Raw genomic sequence first — 23282 nt, forward strand, 5'->3', positions numbered from 1 at the left:
ATGTTGAGTAATAAAGTAAAGTAAGAAGAGAAGAAGAAGAAAAGAAAAAGAAAAGAAAAAGAAAAGAAAGATGAATAATCAGAAAATCATGCGCGTAATTGTTGGAATCATACTCTTTTTATACATGAGACCTTTCGGTTATAAGCCTGCCTTGGCAAAGTGCAGTCACCTTTTTATGAGTGCACGGACCTTGCCTTCCTTTGTGAGCTAGTATGATAATATGATAGCAGATTTACGCACAGACCCAATCCGCATCATAGATCATAGGTCATGGGAGCAAAAGAGCAAGTAAATAGACAAGCTTACGTACTTTCAGATAATTCAATGGATGCATACTACCTTCCTGTGATATTATGGATATACAATCTAATTTATGCCGGGTATTCAAACTTTGTTGTGTAGATCTAATTTACCATTGATCTACTTCTTCCAATTCTGTTGGTAAAGGAGGAGGTTTAGGCATTATTGGTCTATGTGGTCTTGAAGAAGGTGTAGAGGTAGAAGTTGCAGGAGATGTATATATGTTGTTTTTATGTGATTGAGTAACTCCTATTATAGGATAATCATCTATTTCATCTGAATATGTTGAAGTAGGTGTATAAGACAAGGACGATATAGGAGTTGATGGTATTGAAGGTGACGTGTGATTACGTGGTTTGTAAATCAAGATGATGATTAAGCCCAATATACATAGGAATAAAAACAATATACATTTACGTCTACCTGTATTTGCTTGATATCTAAAGGAATCCTGTTATCAGCTTTTTCTTCTCGCAGATGAACGGCGCAGAGAAGCTGAACATACCTTTGGGCGACTTTCAATTCTTCTTCGGCACCTTTCAACTCCCTAGCAGTCGTTTGGACATTATATTCAACACTATCTAAAACAGTACCCTGTTCGACAACTAAGTTACCTAAATCTCTAAACAAATCTGCTAATTCCGATATAGAAGAAGCAATTTGTGTAATCTCATTTGTACGTTGTTGGATATCAATATTATCTATTGCTGATGTACTTTGGCTTTGTGATTGTAGCTGATTCTGCGACTACATTTATATTCACGAGAGTAAGACTTGATCCTCCCCTATATTTGGAAGCGCAAGTCGACTTACAGCTTGTTCATCTTCCTCTAATTCATCCATCAAGTCTGTACCTTTCAAAGTCATTGCTCCTGAAGCTACCATCAAATCCTTATTCTTAATAGCATGACCTTGTAGCTCTACATAAAGATCTCTGCTATCAGCTTCTCGACCAATATTCAACGATGAATGAGCCAGCTTACTCTGCATATAAACTCTTTGTTTCTTTCTGAATATTCCTGACAATTCCTGTACCTTCTGAGCCAAACCTCGCTGTACATTCTTGGCTGTCATAATTTCTACTCTTGCTGCTCTAGCTCCAGGTTGTACAGATGATATTAATGAAGTACATCTTCGGAAGTCCTGTCGAAAACGAAGATGTTAGAATGAAAGTATAATATACAAAATAAATAATAATAGCTTAAGCTGGAAAAAAGGCGATAAAGCAAGATGCTTACCCTCGTTATATCAGACGTCTGACGTTCTATCTCCCTTTCTTCCGCGGAACGGTCATTGAATCCAGGTAAAACATGTTTGGCATGTAATTTATCGAGAGCAGCGACTATTAAGAATCAGATATCAGTACATTTACTATGAACCATACGTTGCTCTGATGCAAAATGATTTACTCTTTATCTTAGCTCTTGATAGTATTTCTTCTACTTCATCACTCAGGTCAACCCTATTTCAACGCGATCTTATGAGCAAAGCTACATCTTTTCAGATGATTCGAGAAACAGACTGACCATTTTGGAGGTAAACCTTTCCCACTTCCACTTACACCACTATTCGGCGATCCAATCAAACCTATTTGTTCTTCATCATCGCCCAAAATATCAATCGTATCACCATATTGTCTACTTGATTTCCTCGATTGACTTAAATATGTACTTGACGAATCTCTTACTGATAGATAGAATAACGTCCTTGACCTAGTTATCGGTTGATTTGATGAAGTTGATGATTTGGAGAATGGATTGAATGACGAAGAAGGGTTGAATGATGAGTTTGCCGGTGTTGATGATGATGAAGGAGGAGATAATGGTAAGTATGGATTTGACATTTTCGATCTTTACGAAGGAGTAAAACCCCTTGGCTTGCGAGGGAGGATCGAAGTTGAGAAATCCTCCTATTTGCACAATCGCAGTAGTTTCCTCCTCTGACGGTGGGGAAATCTCTGTATCGCAGAGAGACCCGATGTGAAGCTCTTTGATCCCAATTCTAGCTTGATGCACCTAACTGACTTATCAGCCTATCCTCCGCTGTCAACGATAACCTTATCGTCAACAACAACACAAAAAAGCCCTTCATCCCAGCTTCTTGGCTTGCGAGACCGAGTAATGTCAACAACAACGTGGCCCGCGTCTATAATGTGCAATGTACGTAATATAATGGTTGCTGACGTCAGTCACGTGATTCCCTGATACAACGCACTAGCTATGATATCGTAATCGACGACTGCTAAGCCTACGATTCAACAGACATTTCATCAAATTAGCTATACTCTGTAGAACCCATATTTATTTCAGTAGGATACCTTTCATCTCCTACAGCCCTCTTTCAAAGCAAAATATTATTGAAGCAAAGATCTTATCAAGATGAATCACGGATATGACGACTCTGATGGTATGTTAAGTCCTTACTCCTTGCCACCTGATTAACCATTAACATGAAAATCGCGTATTAGATGAGTACGATTATGCGACACCTCCGACACTTGGTGGAACAGGTAGTATGAATGTAGGCAATATGGGAGGACCAAGTGCCTTACTGAATCAACTTATGGGCGGCATGGGTGGTATGGGTAGATATTCATTCAGAGCACCTCCTCCATCGTAGGTTCACTTCCTCATGTTAATTCTATATGGAAAGATCAGCCGCTAATTTGACTAATATACTAGAGCTTATGACGAGTATTACAAGGCATACTCGGTAGCAGTTATGGGAGGAAGAGAAAGGCCTGAACTCATGTATGGTGGAAAAAGTGAGCTAACCAATACGATGCATATCGTCGATACCAGCTAACAATCCCATGTTTTTATAGTCATTATGCCTCCTTCAGCTCTAGCGAAGTTATGTGTGTATAAAATTCCCTTCTCAAATATATCGATGGTACTGATGACTTCGATCTCATAGCCTCTCTTGATATCGAAGCGCCATGGACTTTCCAGCTTCGTAATCCACGTAATCCAACTGTACACCAGACCCATGCGGGTGTATTAGAATTCATAGCGGATGAAGGAATAGTACATTTACCTGCTTGGGTAAGTTAGCTAACATAAAGTCGTATATTAAAAGAATACAGCTGACATTGACTGATCGTTAGATGATGAAAACACTAAATCTGACCGAAGGTGATCCAATTAGATTGACTGGTGCTAAATTACCAAAAGGTAAAATGGTTAAGATACAAGCTCAATCAACAGATTTCTTACAGGTATCAGATGCTAAAGCTGTGTAAGTTCTAATTTATGCTCGCCTTGTTATTAGTGCATGACCTGTCTCGGAGGGGTAATTCGAATAGTTGGTTGCTGATCAATATTCATACTGCTCAGCCTCGAATCAGCTTTGCGATTCTATTCAGTATTAACGAAGAATGATATCATCGAAATAACATATAATTCATTGACGTTCGAATTCCTAATCATGGAAACATATCCTGAAAATGCGGCTGGTATATCAGTTATAGATACAGATTTAGAAGTTGATTTTGCTACACCTGTAGGATATGTTGAGCCACCTAGACCTGCACCAGCACCAATTCCAACAATGGCAGATAAATTGAAAATTGATTTAAGTGAAACTCATTCAGTATCAGCAAACTCATCAAGACCAGGTACATCTTTATCTAATAATAATGCTAGTGGCTCAGGTGATCAAACTCCGATAGAGAGTTTTACAGGTGTAGGTCAATCTTTAAGTGGTAAAAAGGTTAAAGGTAAAGGTTTATCAAAGAAAATTGAATTTGTTGATGAAAGTAGCAAAATTAATAGAAATGAGTAAGTCTGAAGCGAATCCTTTATTGCTATTGTCCGAAACTATCCCCTTCAACGATACTAATTAGCCTGATCTGTCTTTGGATTTTAGGGGGCCACGTATTATTACGCCAGATTCTCTGGCGGATGATGGACGAAAAATACCTGCTGCATTAGTATTACCTGAAGGTAAATTCTTTTTTGGTTTCAAATATATACCATTCGATCCATCAAAAGTACCTAAACCAAAGCCCAGTGGTGAAAGTAAAGAAAGTGGTAGTGGAATAACATTACAACCATTTGGAGGATCAGGACAAACTTTAAAGAAAATTGCTAGTACACCTAAAGGTGCTAGATCACCATTCAGACAACCTTCTCCACCATCATCATCTTCTTCTTCTGTCAAAGGTAAAGAAAAAGCTAATGAAAATGAAGTAGAAGAAAAAGATGAAAAACCTGATCCATGGAAAAATTTAGGTAGTGGAAATACATTATCAAAACCTAAATCAAAAACATTAACAAAAGAAGAAAAAGATAAACAAGATGAAAAAAATAGACAAAATGTTATTGACGCTACCATGTTAGATGAAGATGATTTCATGTTTGATGGTGGTGATGATGACGATGATGAGGAGGATGACGTTATTGCCATTGATTCTGATTAGTATGGCTTGAAGGAAGGCAGAAGGTGTAGATGAAGGTGAGACCGAAAAAGTGAAGAATAGCCACCTGTCAATATAGGAAGGGCATTTTAGGTGTCGATGTGGATCGAAGAACGATAGAACTCTCTGTCAGCATTACAATCAATCACATAGCTTTGGCTAAACCTTATAGCCCGCACACTCCCAACGTCTGTAGCAAAATCATCATCAGACCTTATTTAGATTAGATGCTTGTCGAGAGATCCATTATGTATATCTTGGACATGTAAATTCTTTTTTTTATTTCTCATGACATATACGAATGATATTGATTTATATGAACAAAACACATTGTTATAAATATCCATAAACAGACAAGCTTGATTCCTCCTTTCAGGGAACTACTTCTCTTCGAAATTCGTTCCTTCATTAGGAATGGAGACAGTCTACCTCCTTTGTGAAAGCTTCTCGTGGGTTGCTGATCACCATATCTTCTATTTTTTTGATATTCTTTCTTCATAAGCTTTCCAACCTTCTATTCTGTATCTTTCAGCTTCATCTTTTACAGCTTGTTCACCACCTTTTATACCGTAAATACCTCTGCCAACGATGATGACATCTGAACCTGAATCAATAATACATTCTCTTGGTGTTCTATATTGTTGACCTAAAGAATCACCTTTTGCTCCTAAGCCAACACCTGGAGACATGATTAAGTAATCTTCACCATCCTTTATTAAATCAGATTTATCAATTCTATTTTGAGCAATAAAACCGATAACAAATGATCTTCCAGCTTCTTGTGCCATCTTGAATGTTTCTTCTGTATATCCATCAACGGCTAAAGATCCCTTTGAAGACATTTCAGCTAATAATAATAAACCTCTACCTAAAGGTTCACCGATTTTTGATAAACCTGCTATAATTCCAGGTCCAGGTACGGAATGTGCGTTGGTCAAATCTGCCCAATTGGCTATTTTATGTATACCAGATGAATATTGTAATGATACAGTGTTTCCTATGTGTGTGATGGAAATTTAGCAATGCTCGTAATATGCAATATCAAGCAGATAAGCGAAAGGATGGGTCTCATTAAGGTTCAATTTCAAGGGCGCAGTTCAACGATGATGACCGAAAGTCCGGTCCGAAGGAATGTTATAAATGTCTGATGGACATGACGATTCGACAGAAGCATGATGATCTTGATAAAGTAAAGCTTGGCGTACAAGGCGCACAGAACAGAAGGAGAGATGATCAAGAGAAAATGTAGATGGGAAGGGAGTAACGAACCAAATGTTCGTGAAGTGTAGTGAGCATCAGGTGAATCTGCTTGGCGAGAAAGATGGAAACAATGGGCACAGGCAATGAAAAGAAAGGATTTGAATAGACAGTAGAGGGCAACGTGAGATACCTATAGACAAGATAGTCGTCGGGCAAAGAGAGAAATAATGAAAACTAACAAACAGAGAGAGTATAACAACAAAAGAAGAATGGACAAGGTTATAATCATTACTCACCTATATCAGCGAATTTTCGATCTTCAAAAATGACAAAATCTAATTCCTTTGAAAGTTTGACCAATTCTTCTACGAAAGATTCAGTGAAGTCTTCAAATATATCGACGTGGGTCTGATGAAGGCCACATGCACATACTCAGTATTTATAGCCCATGCCATATGCATTGTTTTTCATTGCTTTATCAAGTGCGAAGACTCACTTTAACCATACAGACACTTGATCCAACTCTTCTTATAACTTCTAAAGCTTCTGAAGCAGTATTTACATCAACAGAAACAGCTAAATTTGTTTTCTTTCTATCCATAATCTCCAAAATCTTTTTAGCTGTTGGATTTGTATGTAATTTGATCCGTTCAGAATATGGGAGTAAGGTTGTTGGATGAGCTGACATTTTGACTTGACTATCTATGTGGTGATTATGCTAGAGTATGAAAGACAAGATTTGGATATAATCTGGATATACTGATAAATATGAATATATATATATATTCTTGAGGAGAGGTTGGTAAACTGTTCGTCCAAAGGATCAAAAAGGCAAGAAAGGGAGATGACGAAGGTTGACTGTATATACAGAACTACAGAATGAGGAATTTCAGTTGAAGTGAATTTTGAACAGATTCTTCTGATTGTTCGTAGTACGCAGGTGCTTGGATCGTGAAGAAGAAGGAAAACTCAAACAGACAAAGCAGGCGCAAAGATGTAATCAACTAAATTTAAAGTAACCGGGCGGTACTTGGAAACGAGAATTTGCGGCTAAGAGATAACATACATAGCAAAGGTAAAAAACCTCCGAACCAAAGATCTGGATTTCCTACCTTGGGTGTGGCAGATCTCATCATGCTTAAATTGCCAGATATACGGTAGGTTGTCCAGACACACTACTCTTTCTTTACGACTTGGTCCTTGTAGACATAGTATGTATCCATAAAACGTACAATCAATCAGAATTCCATCGGGAAGAAGGGCCACCAAGACAGAAATTAGGATGGGTCCTTTGAGACATTCATCAATGAAACCAGGTCACCATCATCATCAACAAATTTAGATCATCATGACACATCACATGACAAAGCTGACGAAGATCCAAGTTACGTTAGAGAACTTGAATACATGATGACAACGATAAAGCTACAAAGTTATGGAACGTAAACATTTATGTTTCTGAAGGGGATTGAATGAACACAGATAACTTGATCAACATATCTAAATGGATCTAGTCAATTCACGCTCCTGATTTGATTGTGACCGCTCTCCTCCCTCTCCAGTAGGTTGTCTTTCGATTCTAGCATTATGATTATGATAACTTATCTCGTGCGTTCTTCCATGATCGGGTTGGAATGGATCATTATCTTCGTACGGCGGTACTTCCGTCCTCTGGGAAATCCACCATATCATTCTTGTCAATTTATGGTTTGGGCTGATTACCGGGTGAAAAGCTTCGTAGAAGCAGCAAAAAACTCACATGCACTCTGGGTTGATATTCTGCTTTCTCATTCACAATACTCCTTCCAGCACCTTCAGTTTGATTGTTTGTGGTACTCGCATCAGCTTCTGGAGTAAATGGTATAGCGGCCAAAGCTTGCTTTTTAGCCTTCTTCTTGGCTTTACTCTTTTTATAAAAATAGTATCCTACAGCGCCACCAATGATTAATTCAACGACCATATTAAGGGACGTGTATGTTGTTTAAAGTGAACTTTTTAGTGTATGCGTGTAAGAGGGCAGACAAGCTTCGTATCAAAGATGGAATTGTCGCGCTGGTTGTTGAGAGTTTCGCGATTGAATAAAGCAAAGTTCACTTGATTATATACCTGCTTCAAAGAGCTCAGTCACTGTCAGTTTACATAGTCAATACAGAGGCTATGCAATGCCAAGAAGTACAACATAGTCAGTCAAGCATGATTTGTATCAATAGAAAAGTATATTCTCTCACGTCATTCTTAATAGGCATACGAAATGATCAGGAAATCCAGAACATCAGCAATCCCCGTTAGGAAGTGTTATGAGCATCGTAATTGTGTCTGTCATTTATAGCCGTACACCGACGGGGAATTTTAATGCAAGATAAGATAGTAGCAATAATTTTATCTTCGGCAGGCTTCAAAGATATGTGTGAAATCTTGAAAATCTGCACAGCTATCTAAGAAATACGACAACTGTCTCAATTGACCAAACACCGTTGCGTGGGATACTGCTATTCGGACTTGGGGCATTCCAGAAGACCACCGTTGTTACGCTTCGATCTTCATCATGAACGCACCAAACGATCACAAGGTAGTAGTACACCTTTAGTGAGAGACAGCAATGACGATTCAAACGTTGCAAGAGGGTCGAGAGCGCATGCAATAGAAATCTCTTTGTTGCATCTCTCTCAAAAGATAGGGATAATCCCCGATTTTGAACCATTTGGTGCTGTTGGATGAAATTACGGAGATGACCGGAAGGAGACTTCTGCAATTCAAGTGATCAAGGCATGCTGCTCGAGTACGATGACTGGAAACTCTTTTGAGGAAAACAATTACATTGTCTGTGGACTACATGAAAGAGGAGAGAGAAATGTGTTACAAAGTGATTCCATTCAACGGAGCTATAACTATTGGGCGATTCTCGGATATGATAATTTCACTACAAGTACTTTCATCATGTGTGATGATGACGATTCAGAGTGAGGTTGAAATAAACATTGTTCTTTTTATGAATTGGACATGAGACTTTTATGAATTTAATGTATTTCGAGCTACCGTCGTATCAAAGATCAGCATTCAGATCATAGTCCGAGATTATATTTGACAATCTACGAGGATGAGAAATGTCAAATCCCACTAACATGTGTTCGACACTATATACTTCTTTTCGTATTATATGGGTTGTATTCATGCTCCGCCTTGGTACGATGATTATCGTTACGAGCAGCGTTAAAGTAACCTTGGTTATGCTGATGACTTGAGGCTCGATATGCAGGAAGGTTTGAAGAAGCGTTTAATTTAGCTTGCTTTTTATCCTTGTTTCTTTTGTATAAGTAATATCCTACTGCTCCTCCGATGTTTAATTTGGCGACCATTATGAGATTTGTATGTGTTTTGTCCCACCAGGATCTAGTGTAAGTATACAGAGGATTGGTTTGTTGAAGTTTATTTCTTACGCGTATAGTATAAGAGCAAAGCTTGCTGACAAAGTTGACGAGATGATCATTGAAAAGTTTGATTTAGGAAGAAGAATTCCAAGCCGTTATATACCCTTTTCAAAGAAAATTATTCGGTCAGGTCACATTGAACTAGCTCTTGAAAGACTATCAGCTTATTGAGGATGCAATATAGATGACCTTCGGTCCCCGTTGAACAGCATAAACCCTACAGGACCCGTTGGCACATTTGATAAGCTTGACTGGGCTACATATCTTGGGGAGGTATTTTGCTGTACAGCACAACGGTGACCGATAAAGTTCAGTGTTTAGGCACGACGCGTATCATATTGGCGACATGACAGATCTAGATTTAGCACAGCTTGGCTGACATACCAAATTATCATCTCTAAGCTCTAGCTCTAGGTCCTCCAATGTGAAGCATGAAGTCGACTAGGGTCGGAGGCTGTACTAACAGGGGAAGTGATTTCAACGACAAGTAGATTCTATGCGCTATGAGTTAAGCGTAGGATCCGACTTTTGACGCTGGATTGCGACTGAAGATAAGATCGTCGATGACGATCATTCCTTCTTCAAATCACTAACCGGAGATAGCCGAAGAGGAAAAATGGTGGGAACATCCTCATCTTCTTCACTTACTTCAGCTGTCGGGTTTTAAATGAATAGATGCCCTTCGTTCCCACCTCCATGGTGAAAATAATCGTCGAGAGAGTCAACCACCTGCTTTCATCTGATTGCAAGCCTCTCTCTGCATAGTACAAGTAGATTATCGCCCCTCCACCAGTAACTCGGTCCGGTCTTCATCTACAGTGATCCAACTGTACAGACGCCCAATCCATCAGTATGTTTGTCACGCTATTCTCGACATCCCCTCCACTTTCTATGTGATGTTCAGAATGGGCTGGATTAGCATATTTTATAAAGAGATCATGCTGAAAAGTATGTCCTTGACTTCTCATGAAGGCATTTCACCTCGTGACCATCTCATGTGTTCCAACCTATTTCGGGAAAGTATCTCACCGACCGGCTCATCCGGCTCCGGAATAACTGGGACGATTGTATATAAGTATTCAAAACAATCGTCGACTTCACCAATGACCTGTCTTTGGCTTGAATTATGATTCCTCTCTCTTAAGAAGTCTTGCTTACATAGATGAACTAGCAAGCAAGATTGACTGATTGGACAAGATGTATATAGGCAATACCGCTTTCTTAGCGGGGATAGGTGTAGGATTATCATTATTAGGACAGGTATTAGCTTTAGGTGAAGAGAAAGTACTTGTATTTCCTTCTATACCTGGTTTAGATGAAGAGAGTAGTAACCACGGTAACCTATTCAATCAAGACTATGATGGTGATCAAGTGACATTTTCGACTACTTCAAAATCTCATCACCATGGTGGATTGAAGGAAAATCATTTCCTGATAGCTTCAAAACCACATAAACATGCTACACCAATTCTATTAGACTCAAAAGACGATCAAGCTATTCATGTCGCTGCACAAACTTTTGCTCAAGATATTTATAAAGTAACTGGACAACATCCAAAACTATATAACGATACATTACCTAATGACATCACAGAAAGAGCTTTAATTGTTGGAAGTATCTCAAGTCAATTAATTCAAAATTTGAAGGATGTAGAAAGAGATGATCTAAAAGGCAAATGGGAATCTTATGAGATCGGTTGGGAAGAAAAGCCAATAAAAGGTCTGAAAGAAGGTTTGGTTATCACCGGCTCAGATAGAGTGAGTAGTACTACGAGAAACATCAACTCCATCTTGTATACCGACCCTGTCGCCTTTCACGTGAAGCATGCGGATATCAGATATTGACGTGTTTATTAACTTGAATAGAGAGGAACGATATTTGCATTATACACATTATCTGAACAAATGGGCGTCTCCCCATGGTACTTCTGGGCAGATACACCCATTAAACATAAATCGATTATAGCTTTTGATAAAACCAAAACCTTGAAACACGGTGAACCAACTGTAAAATATAGAGGTTTATTCATCAACGATGAACATCCTGCCATGTGGGGATGGGCACAACAACATTGGAATAGAAAACCTTGGGAACCTGCATTTCAAGTTGAGATGTATGAAAAATGGTTTGAAATGTTATTGAGATTAAAATCAAATTATCATTGGCCTGCTAGTGAGTCATGATCACATGTCATCAGGAAACATCTTTCGATTTTCAGCTCCGTTTTTCTGTGGAGATATTCAGCTTTGTTACTAATTTCTCATAAAATATTGTTTAGTGTGGGCAAGTATGTTCGATGTAGATGGTTTAGATATTTCGAACGGATTACCTTCTCCAGCCTCACCTGGACCAAACCAAATTCTAGCAAATAAAATGGGTATTGTAATGGGTACATCACATCATGAACCAATGTCAAGAAACAAACCTGAATGGGATACTTTCGGAAAAGGTGCTTGGGATTATCAACTCAACAAAAATGAAATGATTGAATTTTGGAAATATGGTGCAGAAAGAGCAAAAGGAATGGAAACTCTTTTTACTCTAGGTATGAGAGGTGATGGTGATGAAGCTTTAACTGGTGCTAGTAATGCTTTAGTCCAGAGCAAGTATACGTTCTTTCGTTCCATTCATCGCATTCACTGATATCCTGACTCTAATCTTTAGATATCACTCATGCTCAACAAGGATTATTGAAAGAGGTCTACGGCGATGACCTGAAAGGTATCAGTCAAATGTGGTGTATGTATAAAGAAGTTGCTGGATACTACATGAATGGGGTGAGTGGGACTTTAAATGATACTAGACACCTGTGTGCAAACGTTTCTGATCTCATTCTTGCCACTGGTTTAGCTCGAAGTGCCTGATGACGGTGAGCTAGCTAGCTTGAAAGCTCCTCTTGAGAAAATCTAGCTGATCATTCATTCCAGTCACCGTTCTCTTCGCCGATGACAATTATGGTAATCTCATGTCTGTACTGCCACCTGAGAGACAAGATCACAAAGCTGGTGCAGGTATCTATTATCATGTTGATTGTAGGTTATCGTATTGTTATCTTCCCTCAGAAACCTCTTCAACAGCTTACTAATACTTTTCTCACCGTAGATGTCGGTTTCCCAAGAGATTACAAGTGGACTAACACTATCAATCTCGCTAAAAGTCAGTGAAATGTCCTCCCAAATCTAGATTGTGATGTTTAAGCTGATCTGAGTAAACACAGCTTGGGAACAAATGAACCATGCTCGATCCTTCAACACAACTACAATCTGGATATTGAATATCGGTTCCTTGAAACCATTAGAAATGCCTAGTGAACATTTCTTAGCAATCGCTTATGATTCTGATGCCTGGCCAAGAAATAGTGTGGGAAAGTTTTTGAGAGCTTGGGCTGAAAGGGAATTTGGCGAAGAGCACGCTGCAGAAACTGCTGATATAATGTTGAAATACTCGGTATGTTCATCTGATTTTTCCAATTCACGCTAGGAAATTCATAATGATTGACTTTTCTGATGCAATATTCTTATAGCTCTATGCTGGAAGAGCCAAAGCTGAATTACTTAACGGAGATACCTTCTCTTTAACCAATTACGAAGAGTAAGCTGAAGCTTGGTACTATCGGAGAGTAATTAATCGACCAGCTGACATATTGAGTGGGGTATAGAGCTGAAAGAGTATTGAGAGATTGGGAAGATCTAGTTCATCGTGCAGGAAGAATATATCATAAATTGGATAAGGCAGCAAAACCTTCCTATTTCCAACAAGTCTATATGCTATGCGCTGGTCAAGCTAATCTGAACAGATTACATATGGCTGGTGAGTTTACTTCTTCTACCTTGTTGCTCAACTAGGGAATCAAGCTGACCTAGATGCCTTATCGTTCAGTGGGAAGATCCCACTTATATGCTTTCCAAGCAAGAACTGCTGCTAATACCTTTGCCAAAGAAGCTATTGATGCGTTCTACCAAGATGCCAATATTACTGAAACTTTCCACTCCATGCTGAATAGAAAATGGGATCAGTAAGTGTTTAAGGCATAGCCTATTTCCCCTTATGTCAAAGACAGTGCTATTTACTGGACGTGTTTATCTATTTAGGATAATCTGCTGATAAATGTTGTTCGCTACTACCAGCATGTGGGATCAAACCCATATCAATTACTACGGAATCTTAGAACCCATTCGAGACTCTTTACCCGCCATCAAATTTGTTAATCCATATCAGCCTTCTAGACCTGGTATACCAATCAAAGAGCACAGTTTACCTGGATATGTAGCATATCTACGAGTTACTGTTGAGAACTTGATTGGTGCATGGCCCGGAGATACAGGTAAAAATTGCGCTAGACAATACAAATGTCCTGATCCAACATTGTTAACTTTAGATCCCTACGGATCACAAACAAGATGGATTGATATTGGATCTGGTGGACCTAAAAACATCAAATATACTTTAAAGACTGACCAAGATTGGTTGTTAATTAAAGACAAGAAGAGTCATGGGAAAATCAAATGGGATGGTACAGAAGATGAAAGGATATATATTCACGTTAATTGGGATAAAGTCTCAATCCCTCTCGACCATGACAAGAAACAAATTTATAGAACAGAAGGTCACTTGTTGATAAAAGGTGAAGATTTAACAAATGTGACTATAACTGTACCAATCGAAATTCCACCTTCTGTACCAAAGGATTTCAAAGGTCACATTCAAGGTGATGATTATCTAGTTATTGAAGCCGCCCATTGCACAAGATCATCTTCTGTCGATGGCTTTACGTTTGAAGAAATTGAAAATTATGGTAGAACTAGAAGTGGAATGGAAATGTTACCTTCTTCAACACAAAATTTCACTTTAGGTCAAGGTCCAGTTTTAGAGTATGATATTTGGACTCATGGCATATCAGATGAGATCAATTATGGTGATGATGGAACAGATGATGATAATGATGATGACGAAAGAGAAATTGAAATCAATATACAAATTGGACCAAGTAACAATTTCATTTTGGATAAAGAGCTATCGTTTGGTCTTCAATTAGATGAATTATCACCTCGTGAAATACATCCAATTCCTACAAGGTTATTAGGTGAAAATAAAGATTCGAACGATAGAACTCATGGTCATTCCGTCGGGTCAGTTCCATCAGATTGGGAACAAGTAGTTTCAACTGAAAATAGAAATACAATAATCAGATATAAATTAAAGGATTTAGGTGATGATTGGAAATCTTCGGGTAAACATACATTAAAACTCTTCGGAATGACTACTGGTATAGTAATAGAAAGGATTAATATTGATTTTGGAGGTATAAAGAGAAGAGGTTATAGTTATTTAGGTCCACCTGAGAGTAAAAGAGTATAAAAAGCTGCTGGTGTATGCTGTAGTCTGTATGAGGAGTATTGAGAATGGATGTAAGTAGATTGTCTCATTCGTGAGCTGGAATCACGGACAGGAGCGAAAGAAGAGGAAGGAAAACGATTTTGTAGCTTAAAAGTGAATTTTCCGTCATAATAGCAGTATTATATGTATGCAGTGATTGGTACAGCGAACAACTTTTACCACATCGAGATCTTGCTAGTCGTAATGCACATGTCTCACAACTATACAGCTTCCAGCTGTAGATCGTCGAATAATTAGCGACCAGGGAAGATGGATCATTAGTTGGCTCAATGTGATGAGTAAACTTTTGCCAGAGACAAATATCTAGTACATTCTGGCATCTACCATATGACCGATGACTCCTACTCCCAATTTATGAGTGATCAGTACAATCGACGTCCAAATCGATGACTAACCACAACATTGGCTCAAATTGGGCGATCCTAAATACGAGATACAATCTTGCATGAATGACCATTGATATATGAATCAAAAACCAATCATTTCTATACTTCTCCGCTTGTCTTTTGACCACTACTTTGAGATTCGAATTTTTCTCTTTCAGCTTCTTTCTTCTTTTGTGCTTTGATTTTTCGTTGCTAAAAATAGATTATGGCAAAAAAAGATTGTCTGAATTAGTTGTCGTTACAATGATATTCAAACCTCGAAATAGCGAAAGGAGGTTAATTGTCCCTTCTTGATCATCTGATGTTCCCGCCCTGGTATCATAACCATTTCTGATCCTTGATATCCACTTCGTAATAGGCAATTTCTCGATATTGAGCTTAAATTAGAAGAAAATTTTCTGCCTGAGTTTTTTTTTCGAAAATTTCGTTCTTTCTGTATTATGAATCTTCAGACTTTCTTATTCCTCATAATCTATTCTTTCCATCTAAATACCTTCCCTCGCACATGATTCCACCATACCTCAATCCAATCCACTCCAACAAGATGTGAAAAGGAGATCAATGATTTATTACTCACCCGTTGTCTCCTTCCTTTACCTCTCTTACCATCCTCACCAATATTCACATCAACATAAACTTCTCTACGTTTTTTAGATAATAATTCTGAACGTAATTTTTCTTTTTTTTTATCTCTTTTTCGCATCAATGGTGCGAATGATGATTTCAATAAAGATCCATAAGTTTGATGGAATGTTGATAGAGATGATGCTGGTATCTATAAAGACAAGGAAAGTTTGAAAGGTCAATACGCCTTTAATTGAAATATGGTCGTTTCCAGTCTTAGGTCTTGTAGGAAACATTGATTGCTCTCTTCGACACATTATGTTCTAATCCCCTCTTGATTGAAGGCGCATTAAGAATGTTATAATTCGAACAGTAGACTTACTTTGGATGCGAATTTGTTATCACCCTGTGTACACCTTATCAATACCTCATATTCTGGTCCATCTTCATCGTTCTCATCATCTTCTTGCATCTGAACATCACCATCACTTGCATATGTTACTGTACATTCATTAGTTTTCGATAACAATGCTGTAATACTTCCCATAGACTTACATCTTTTATGCGTTAACCATACTGAACTTGATGAAGATGGATCAGAGAAACATCCTTCTAATTTAGTTAAGAACTAAGGGGCACAACGGACAAAAGGTCTGTAAGCTTCCTGGTTCGATAAGTCGAGACTGCAAGCTTACCTCTTGGGGCGAAACCAGCTGTTGAGGCATCTTTGATGATTTTTTATGGGATGACCTGTGACCTGAATATAGACAAAGACGAGAAAGAAGATGTTTTTCAACGCAGTTTACTCGTGTTCAAGAAGCTTTCGACCCACAACATGTGAGAAAGTCCTTACGTAATATTGGCCCGGTTGCAGGGGGCTCCGGCGCACATCCCGGCTCCAAGAAAGTTGAAATAAAAGGTTGATCGATGGATGAAGATGTAGAGAGTATCTCTGATAACGTTTACACTACCTTAACTACTCTTATGCTTAGATATAACTTATATAAGATTATCAGTAATCGCCCAAAAATCAGAAGTATCAATACGAAAATGCCCGGTCCAGCTCCAGTCAAAACTCTAGATGGTCGTCTTAAGGTATGTTCTTCATCTCAATCTAGATGTTGTGACTAGGTATCTAGATGCTGACTATTTCTGGCATTTGCATCAAATAATTAGATGAGAGATGGCCAATCCATCCCTCAATTTGGTCTTGGGTAAGCTTTCTTTCCGCTTTTATAGAGCAAGTCAGTCTGACAATCGTTATTTATAACAGTGTATACGAGATGAACGACCAAGAAGCCTACGATAGTACAAGAGCAGCTTTAGATGCTGGTTACAAACATGTTGATACTGCTGAGTGGTTAGTGAGGAGAAACTAGCTAGATAGCTCTGTCAATCGTTGACGCAATAGTAGAATATCCAACTGATGACTATGTCAATAGGTACGAAAATGAAGAACCATGTGGAAGAGCTATAAACGAATGGTGTAGTAAGTTTGTATCCTTCAATTGATCAATGTCGTGAATCATATATGATGTAAAGCTATTATAGACTAATTATGATATGTCAATTAATTAGAGGAGACAAATACACCAAGATCGGAAATATTCTTAACATCAAAATTAATGCATAATAAAACATACGAACAAGCTTCAGCCGATATTAAGAAATCGTTAAAGAGAGCTGGTGTAGATTCATTTGATTTATACTTGATGCATTCACCTATTGGTGGACCTGAAATCAGAAAGAACATTTGGAGAGCTTTAGTTGATGCTAAGAAGCAAGGTTTGTTGAAATCTATTGGTGTAAGTTTGGAGTTGAATCCGCTTCTGTTCATCGATTTTCTCAAGAAAATGGAGATTTGCATGAACCCTCTCTCTTGAAAACATACCCTCCTTAGGTTTACTTGTTGATATTTGATTATGTCCGTGAACTGAATATCGAATTTCACTCGATTTATCTAAATAGGTATCTAATTTTGGTAAAAAACATATTCAAGAAATGATTGATCAAAAAGTTGAATTACCCGTCATAAATCAAATCGATTTACATCCATTCATGAGGCATCCCGAAATTGTCGAAATCTGTGAACAAAATAACATCATTCTGGAAGTAAGTCTCTATACATCCACATGAGCGCTTAAAGAAACATTGATGAACTATGCTTATGGTATGGATTATGATAGGCTTGGGGACCTTTAGCAAGAGCGATGAGATTTGATCATCCAGTCATACAAAAAATCTCAAAAGCTAAAGGAAGAGATGTTGGGCAAATTTTCTTAAGATGGGGTTTACAACATGTGAGTAATCCGATATTCTACTCCTGCACTATGGTCAATCGAAATAAGCATCATCTTCATCTTCATCATCATAGATGATATTTTGTTCCCTATCCAATCTTATCGCTAATCTTCGGAACATAACCATTTTTCCATCATGTAGGGTTTCGTCATCATCCCTAAATCAGTTTCACCTAAACGAATTGTCTCTAACTCCCAATTATTCGATTTCGAGTTGAATGAAGAAGAGATGAAGGAGGTGAGTAGGATCATTCTATTGGCATATCTCATACCTAAAATGCAAGATTGAAGCTAATCAGCATTATGATTTTACAGCTCGATGCTCTCGATGAATACCTTGTTACCGATTGGGACGTCGTTGACGTCGAATAAGCCAATCGGTAGATCCCTTCGAGGTGATGAAAAGATCCATCGTACAACACGTGCATAATTGTCTAAAATAGAATTTTACTTATACATCTACTATGCATAATCACACATGTAGGATATTCACCGCTTTTAATTCTTTCTGGCGAATGCATCAAGCATTTCAGTCAGTTATACATTCTACTTCATCTCCATTTACATCTACTAATCTATTCCGAGCGATATTATATATACCATGATACATTGTATTTCGATGTTAAAGAGCCTCAGAGATCCAAGCCATCTAATAACCTCTATCAAACTTAATTTCATTTATAACTTTTTCACCTTGATTGATCTTCTTGACATTTGTCAAAAGGATATCTGCTGCTATATCCATTTCATTTTCAGCATTACCTGAAATATGTGGAGTGATGATTAATTTTGGATGTGACCATAAAGGATGATTTTCAGTTAATGGTTCTGGATCTGTAACGTCAATTGCTGCACCGAAGAATTTTGGTGAATCTAATACTTTCAATAGGTCGTCTGGATATTTTGCGTCATTGGATGATTTCGATTAGCTAAGCTGAAACAAGGGAACCAGATGTCTGGATTGATGTGATCGCTCACCTGAAGGTATCAAACTTCCTCTTCCAACATTGACTAATACAGCACCATCAGGTAACATCTCTGTAAATTTTATAATCAGCCATAAGCAGCAATTATGACTAGCAATTGTGCAATGTTATATATTATTATTATAGAAATCATACCCACCAAGCTTCTCTTTGTTCAAGAAATAATGTGTTGCAGGTGTATTTGGTAAACTGCAGATCAATACATCTGATTGCTTCAAGAATGATTCCACTGATTTTGGATCTTTGGTTGAATAATATTCCTCAGGGATTGAGCCTGTTGTTAAGAAGCAAGGTTGGTCAGGTTATACTCCGAGATCGCCGTGATATGACAAACTGAGAATCAAATCTCATAGTCGACGAGCAAGGCATGAACTGAATCCAACATACCATCTTTATCACCGGTCCCCGGGATAACATACTGTTTTTAGGACGAAATCTTATCAGCTGAGCGATATTACAAATAAGCTGGCCGATGAGTTCGTTTGTACACTCACACCTTCTTGTGGAGTTGCTTTTCCAGAAGTATTAGCAGCTATAATTCGCATCCCATGTGCTTTTAGTAATCTAGCTGTTTCTCTACCAAGTGCACCGTAACCCTGCAATCCCAAAAAGCCAACATTAGCTTCATATGGTAGAATGATTTGATAGGTTTGAAGGAATCTGGATATCTTTCATAAACTCATAAACCCAAAAGGAATGAGTGTGATATTCTACTCACGAGCAAACCAGCAGTTCTACCGTAACTTGATCTAGCATAATAAGTTTCACCTTTATAATCACACTCTTCTTCTGATAAAAATCGTTTTTTATCCTATTATCGGTAAACCATTATCAGCTTGTACTCTTGATCCTATAGACTATAGGGCTGACTTTGATGTATAGCTTAACTCACTCTTGCACCTAAAATCATTCTTGGCCATTGATGTAATAAAGCAATTGACATACCTACAGCATAAGGTGGAATACTTAGGACATGCGTACCACTTGCTGTACTTAAACTTAAATCCCTTTTATTTGATTCATTATTATGATTATCTTTTATGTATGATTGGATAGTTTTTGACTTTAACATAAAATCAGAACCTGCTGAAGCTAATTGAATATGTTTTAATTCTGGTAATTGATCTAAAGATTCAATTGATTCAGGTAATCCACGTCCTGTAGTAAAGAATACATCAATTTCTTTTAATTCATCATTACTAAATTTATCGTCTGAAGATCCTTTTGGATGATAGATGAATTTATCAAAATTAGATTTCAATTTTTCTATAGTTGAATCACTTAAAGGCACAGAACATCCTACTGTAAATGGTAAACTTGATGTTGTTGATGACATTGTTGAAGTGAATCGTGATCCTGTAATTGAACTTCTTGAGCTTGTCCGTATAAGCGATGTTGCTGATTGTCTGAATGTAGTGAGCATGTAAGTTCAGCTGGGCCCAACGTCTGATGGTTTAGACCTAGATAATAGAAAGATCAAGAGAGAGTTGAACGATCAGAAAGAAAGGCCGAGTCAGAAAATGAGGAATATGACGCTAAGTAGCCTGTACTCGGACCGGTACGCGGGGTATACGGATATAGCCTTTTATTGACAGACCGTTACCTATTAAGCGACGGATATATATCGAGCAAAAGCTATCTCTCGATGCATATCTCATTCAACTTATATAACGAACTGAAGAAAAAATTCAATCTTAACGAGCGAGTCATTGAAATACATGTCAATCAGCCCGCATGAAAGAATGTTTCACCGTTCTCAAGAGCAAACTAATTGATATAGCGAAACGACATGGAGCTGCAATATTGTGGTTTTCATATGTGGCAAGTCTGAACATCTCACTCTCGTGAGATACCAGGACCCGCAAGAGAAAGTATAACATTGAAATGTATTGCATCGTAATAAGTCCTATCTTGGATCGTCTGTAAATCTGGTATATTTGATCCTATTTATCTTACTCTCATGATCAGCTTTGCAATTTGGACATAAATGATCAAAACATCTATTCCTACAATAACTTCGTCCTGAGAATCCATTCGTGTTCAAACAGTTCGGACTCTCATAGTTTGACCGTAGTTCCATGCATTCATTGTCAAATTCAGACGTGAAACTCTCCTAAGAAAATCGTCCTTCAGCTATAATCTCTTTGAAGTCGAATGCAAATGCAGTAGATATTATGCATAGCTTATTCGATCGAAACCGACATTCAATACGCATATACGCTTACCTGGAGATCATGATCCGAATTTCCAATACCATAAACATCGAATACTCCACATCTATAATCATCTTTGGTCACAAACATCCGTTCGTTGATTTGGTGTTGCATATTGATTCTAGATGTTTGATCTACCAGAAAACCTTTCAACTTTACGAGCTTTCTTGTCAGATTATGATATGAGCTGTTGATATCGGAAGATTCTAGGCCCGCTTGTCCTAAACTTTGGTTCACTCCTGTTTCCTCTTGACCAGCTAAGCTTGGTGATGAAGAGGAAGCTGGAATAACCATAATCTCTGCTTGATCTGTCTCCACAAGAGGTCTAGTTTTATTTCCAGCTTCACTATTGTCGTCATTGCTGTTGATATTTGGAAAATTGGTCAAGACGCCGGGAGCGTTCTCCTTTTCTTGCTGACTGTCAGCCGAGCTCATGGTCATTCGAATTCGTAAGTTCTTGCTTTTGAATGGAAATTTTCGGATGCACTGACTGGAGCTGGTTTCTTTCTTCCACCGACATTTGAAAGTGATTATCGTGCATTATCACCAATATATACTGTTTGAGTGTATCAACAATCCTATGCCAAGACCAAGTCGGTGCCATTCTTCTGGTTAGTCATCGATCGGCCTTCGCGCATGATGGAAGGTGACATGAGCTTACGACATTCGTAGATACTGCATCCGATGAAAGCGGGATAACGATCACATGAAGACTATGGCAGTTCAGATCATGAATTGACTTGAACCCATAAGCGAACTATGTTCTATATCGATCCAAGCCATCAATTCCAGCAATAAAAGATGCATGTACTCCTCCCACGTTGTTACACCCATAACATGTTATACAGACTATAAGATTGTGTTGAACGAAAATGAGATTCCCTTTCATCAGAACGTACTTATAGTGTCTAAAAGTCTTTTCAAAGATTGCAGGTCTGACTCACAGCCTAACTAAGCAATGATTACCCCGTAGTCCTCATCATCGTCACCATCAGCCGTAGCCAGGACATATCCACCTTCAGATACCCTATTATAATTGTCATTTTCAACTTGGACCTTTGACTTATGTAATACTTCAGAACAATCTTTACAAACATGTTTATCACATCTCTTGGTACAATAACTTGTACTTGGATGTCCAACTCTATTCTTACAATATGGACTTGACCATCCACAAGATTGCCCTGTACATTTCTCCATTTCATTTGAGCGCTATTGGAAATCAATACAATCAGTATCATATTTGATTGACTGACCTCAGACAGATTGCATATACACAGCGATGGTGTACTTAAAGCGAGAGCATAAATCAAAGCACGAAATTGGATACTGACTTCGTAAGTAACACCACATCGACTAGCGTCTTTTTGTTGTTTGTTGATTTGACGTTGCATGTTATATCTACCTAATGGATTTGCTATAGCAGAAGTTCTTGATCCTATGTAATCTGCAGTTCTACCTTTAAGTCAATTGATGGATTTAGTTAATGTATCTATCGAAGATCCTCTCCTCTTTTGAATTCTATCATTATCGTTGCCACAGTTACTTAAATCAAATTTACTGAATTCAGGTATGGTATCTTCTCCGTCATCGATATCTTGTCTAGAATAGGAAGAGATCATCTTTTAACAGTTTGTTTTGCCTTATTTTGAGGCCTTATTTTGAGGAAGGAAGCAGAAAATTTCGATTAGGCAGTAATATATATAAGTGAAAGTTGCTAGAGATAAAAGCATTGTCAGATAACTTCAAAGTAGTAGTATTTATACATTACTCAAAAGAACGGTTACTGATTTATGAGTACTGTAAAGTCAAAACCGGACCTCGAAAACACGAAAATTTTCAGGTCACCAACTCGTTGCATATTGAAATTCACATCAAACCCGCAGGCCGAAGTGGCGAAACATGAACGGAGCAAACGATGAGGCGATGTGATTTTCTTGTAATTCTGATTTTAAACAGCGAGATGTAGGGGATAGGGAACATGCTATCAAAAGACAATCTAGAACCGATAGTGTATGACTACTCTCGCATTCGTTGAACTGAATATTGAAGGTTGATAAAAATGCTTTGATCCCTCCATTTCATTCTTT

General features: G+C 38.0%; 10 protein-coding genes across 10 annotated transcripts; 3 read left to right on the top strand and 7 right to left on the bottom strand.

The window, feature by feature from the left end:
- Window positions 1-409: 409 nt before the first annotated feature.
- L201_007601 (uncharacterized protein) lies at window positions 410-2143 on the bottom strand (the record flags this gene model as incomplete). Its single annotated transcript, XM_066223307.1, has 7 exons — window positions 410-740; window positions 806-1047; window positions 1114-1220; window positions 1284-1443; window positions 1539-1642; window positions 1710-1762; window positions 1827-2143. The coding sequence occupies 7 exons, from the start codon at window positions 2141-2143 to the stop codon at window positions 410-412; spliced, it is 1314 nt and encodes a 437-aa protein (XP_066079404.1).
- Window positions 2144-2678: 535 nt separating this feature from the next.
- Window positions 2679-4720, top strand: L201_007602 (uncharacterized protein; the record flags this gene model as incomplete). Its single annotated transcript, XM_066223308.1, has 8 exons — window positions 2679-2706; window positions 2768-2915; window positions 2982-3064; window positions 3125-3157; window positions 3217-3344; window positions 3407-3537; window positions 3636-4079; window positions 4168-4720. The coding sequence occupies 8 exons, from the start codon at window positions 2679-2681 to the stop codon at window positions 4718-4720; spliced, it is 1548 nt and encodes a 515-aa protein (XP_066079405.1).
- Window positions 4721-5190: 470 nt separating this feature from the next.
- L201_007603 (orotidine 5'-phosphate decarboxylase) lies at window positions 5191-6605 on the bottom strand (the record flags this gene model as incomplete). The annotated part of the gene is made up of 3 exons (XM_066223309.1): window positions 5191-5714; window positions 6214-6325; window positions 6414-6605. The coding sequence occupies 3 exons, from the start codon at window positions 6603-6605 to the stop codon at window positions 5191-5193; spliced, it is 828 nt and encodes a 275-aa protein (XP_066079406.1).
- Window positions 6606-7417: 812 nt separating this feature from the next.
- L201_007604 (uncharacterized protein) lies at window positions 7418-7877 on the bottom strand (the record flags this gene model as incomplete). The annotated part of the gene is made up of 2 exons (XM_066223310.1): window positions 7418-7588; window positions 7677-7877. The coding sequence occupies 2 exons, from the start codon at window positions 7875-7877 to the stop codon at window positions 7418-7420; spliced, it is 372 nt and encodes a 123-aa protein (XP_066079407.1).
- Window positions 7878-10542: 2665 nt separating this feature from the next.
- Window positions 10543-14704, top strand: L201_007605 (uncharacterized protein; the record flags this gene model as incomplete). The annotated part of the gene is made up of 12 exons (XM_066223311.1): window positions 10543-11103; window positions 11212-11518; window positions 11625-11948; window positions 12011-12123; window positions 12197-12215; window positions 12274-12378; window positions 12449-12502; window positions 12564-12793; window positions 12870-12937; window positions 13005-13156; window positions 13226-13361; window positions 13474-14704. The coding sequence occupies 12 exons, from the start codon at window positions 10543-10545 to the stop codon at window positions 14702-14704; spliced, it is 3300 nt and encodes a 1099-aa protein (XP_066079408.1).
- Window positions 14705-15228: 524 nt separating this feature from the next.
- L201_007606 (uncharacterized protein) lies at window positions 15229-16418 on the bottom strand (the record flags this gene model as incomplete). The annotated part of the gene is made up of 5 exons (XM_066223312.1): window positions 15229-15321; window positions 15707-15904; window positions 16076-16194; window positions 16249-16321; window positions 16389-16418. The coding sequence occupies 5 exons, from the start codon at window positions 16416-16418 to the stop codon at window positions 15229-15231; spliced, it is 513 nt and encodes a 170-aa protein (XP_066079409.1).
- A 325-nt stretch (window positions 16419-16743) lies between these two features.
- Window positions 16744-18365, top strand: L201_007607 (uncharacterized protein; the record flags this gene model as incomplete). The annotated part of the gene is made up of 9 exons (XM_066223313.1): window positions 16744-16788; window positions 16870-16907; window positions 16967-17053; window positions 17136-17182; window positions 17272-17498; window positions 17662-17805; window positions 17880-17993; window positions 18136-18231; window positions 18309-18365. The coding sequence occupies 9 exons, from the start codon at window positions 16744-16746 to the stop codon at window positions 18363-18365; spliced, it is 855 nt and encodes a 284-aa protein (XP_066079410.1).
- A 277-nt stretch (window positions 18366-18642) lies between these two features.
- On the bottom strand, window positions 18643-20315 carry L201_007608 (uncharacterized protein; the record flags this gene model as incomplete). The annotated part of the gene is made up of 7 exons (XM_066223314.1): window positions 18643-18887; window positions 18972-19031; window positions 19119-19253; window positions 19367-19397; window positions 19474-19575; window positions 19698-19790; window positions 19872-20315. The coding sequence occupies 7 exons, from the start codon at window positions 20313-20315 to the stop codon at window positions 18643-18645; spliced, it is 1110 nt and encodes a 369-aa protein (XP_066079411.1).
- Window positions 20316-21019: 704 nt separating this feature from the next.
- On the bottom strand, window positions 21020-21627 carry L201_007609 (uncharacterized protein; the record flags this gene model as incomplete). Its single annotated transcript, XM_066223315.1, has 2 exons — window positions 21020-21112; window positions 21205-21627. 2 exons carry the CDS (start codon window positions 21625-21627, stop codon window positions 21020-21022), a joined length of 516 nt encoding a protein of 171 aa, XP_066079412.1.
- Window positions 21628-22143: 516 nt separating this feature from the next.
- L201_007610 (uncharacterized protein) lies at window positions 22144-22814 on the bottom strand (the record flags this gene model as incomplete). The annotated part of the gene is made up of 3 exons (XM_066223316.1): window positions 22144-22404; window positions 22527-22651; window positions 22754-22814. The coding sequence occupies 3 exons, from the start codon at window positions 22812-22814 to the stop codon at window positions 22144-22146; spliced, it is 447 nt and encodes a 148-aa protein (XP_066079413.1).
- Window positions 22815-23282: the final 468 nt, after the last annotated feature.

Source organism: Kwoniella dendrophila, chromosome 11 (genome assembly GCF_036810415.1).
Source record: "Kwoniella dendrophila CBS 6074 chromosome 11, complete sequence".
Lineage (NCBI taxonomy): Eukaryota > Fungi > Basidiomycota > Tremellomycetes > Tremellales > Cryptococcaceae > Kwoniella > Kwoniella dendrophila.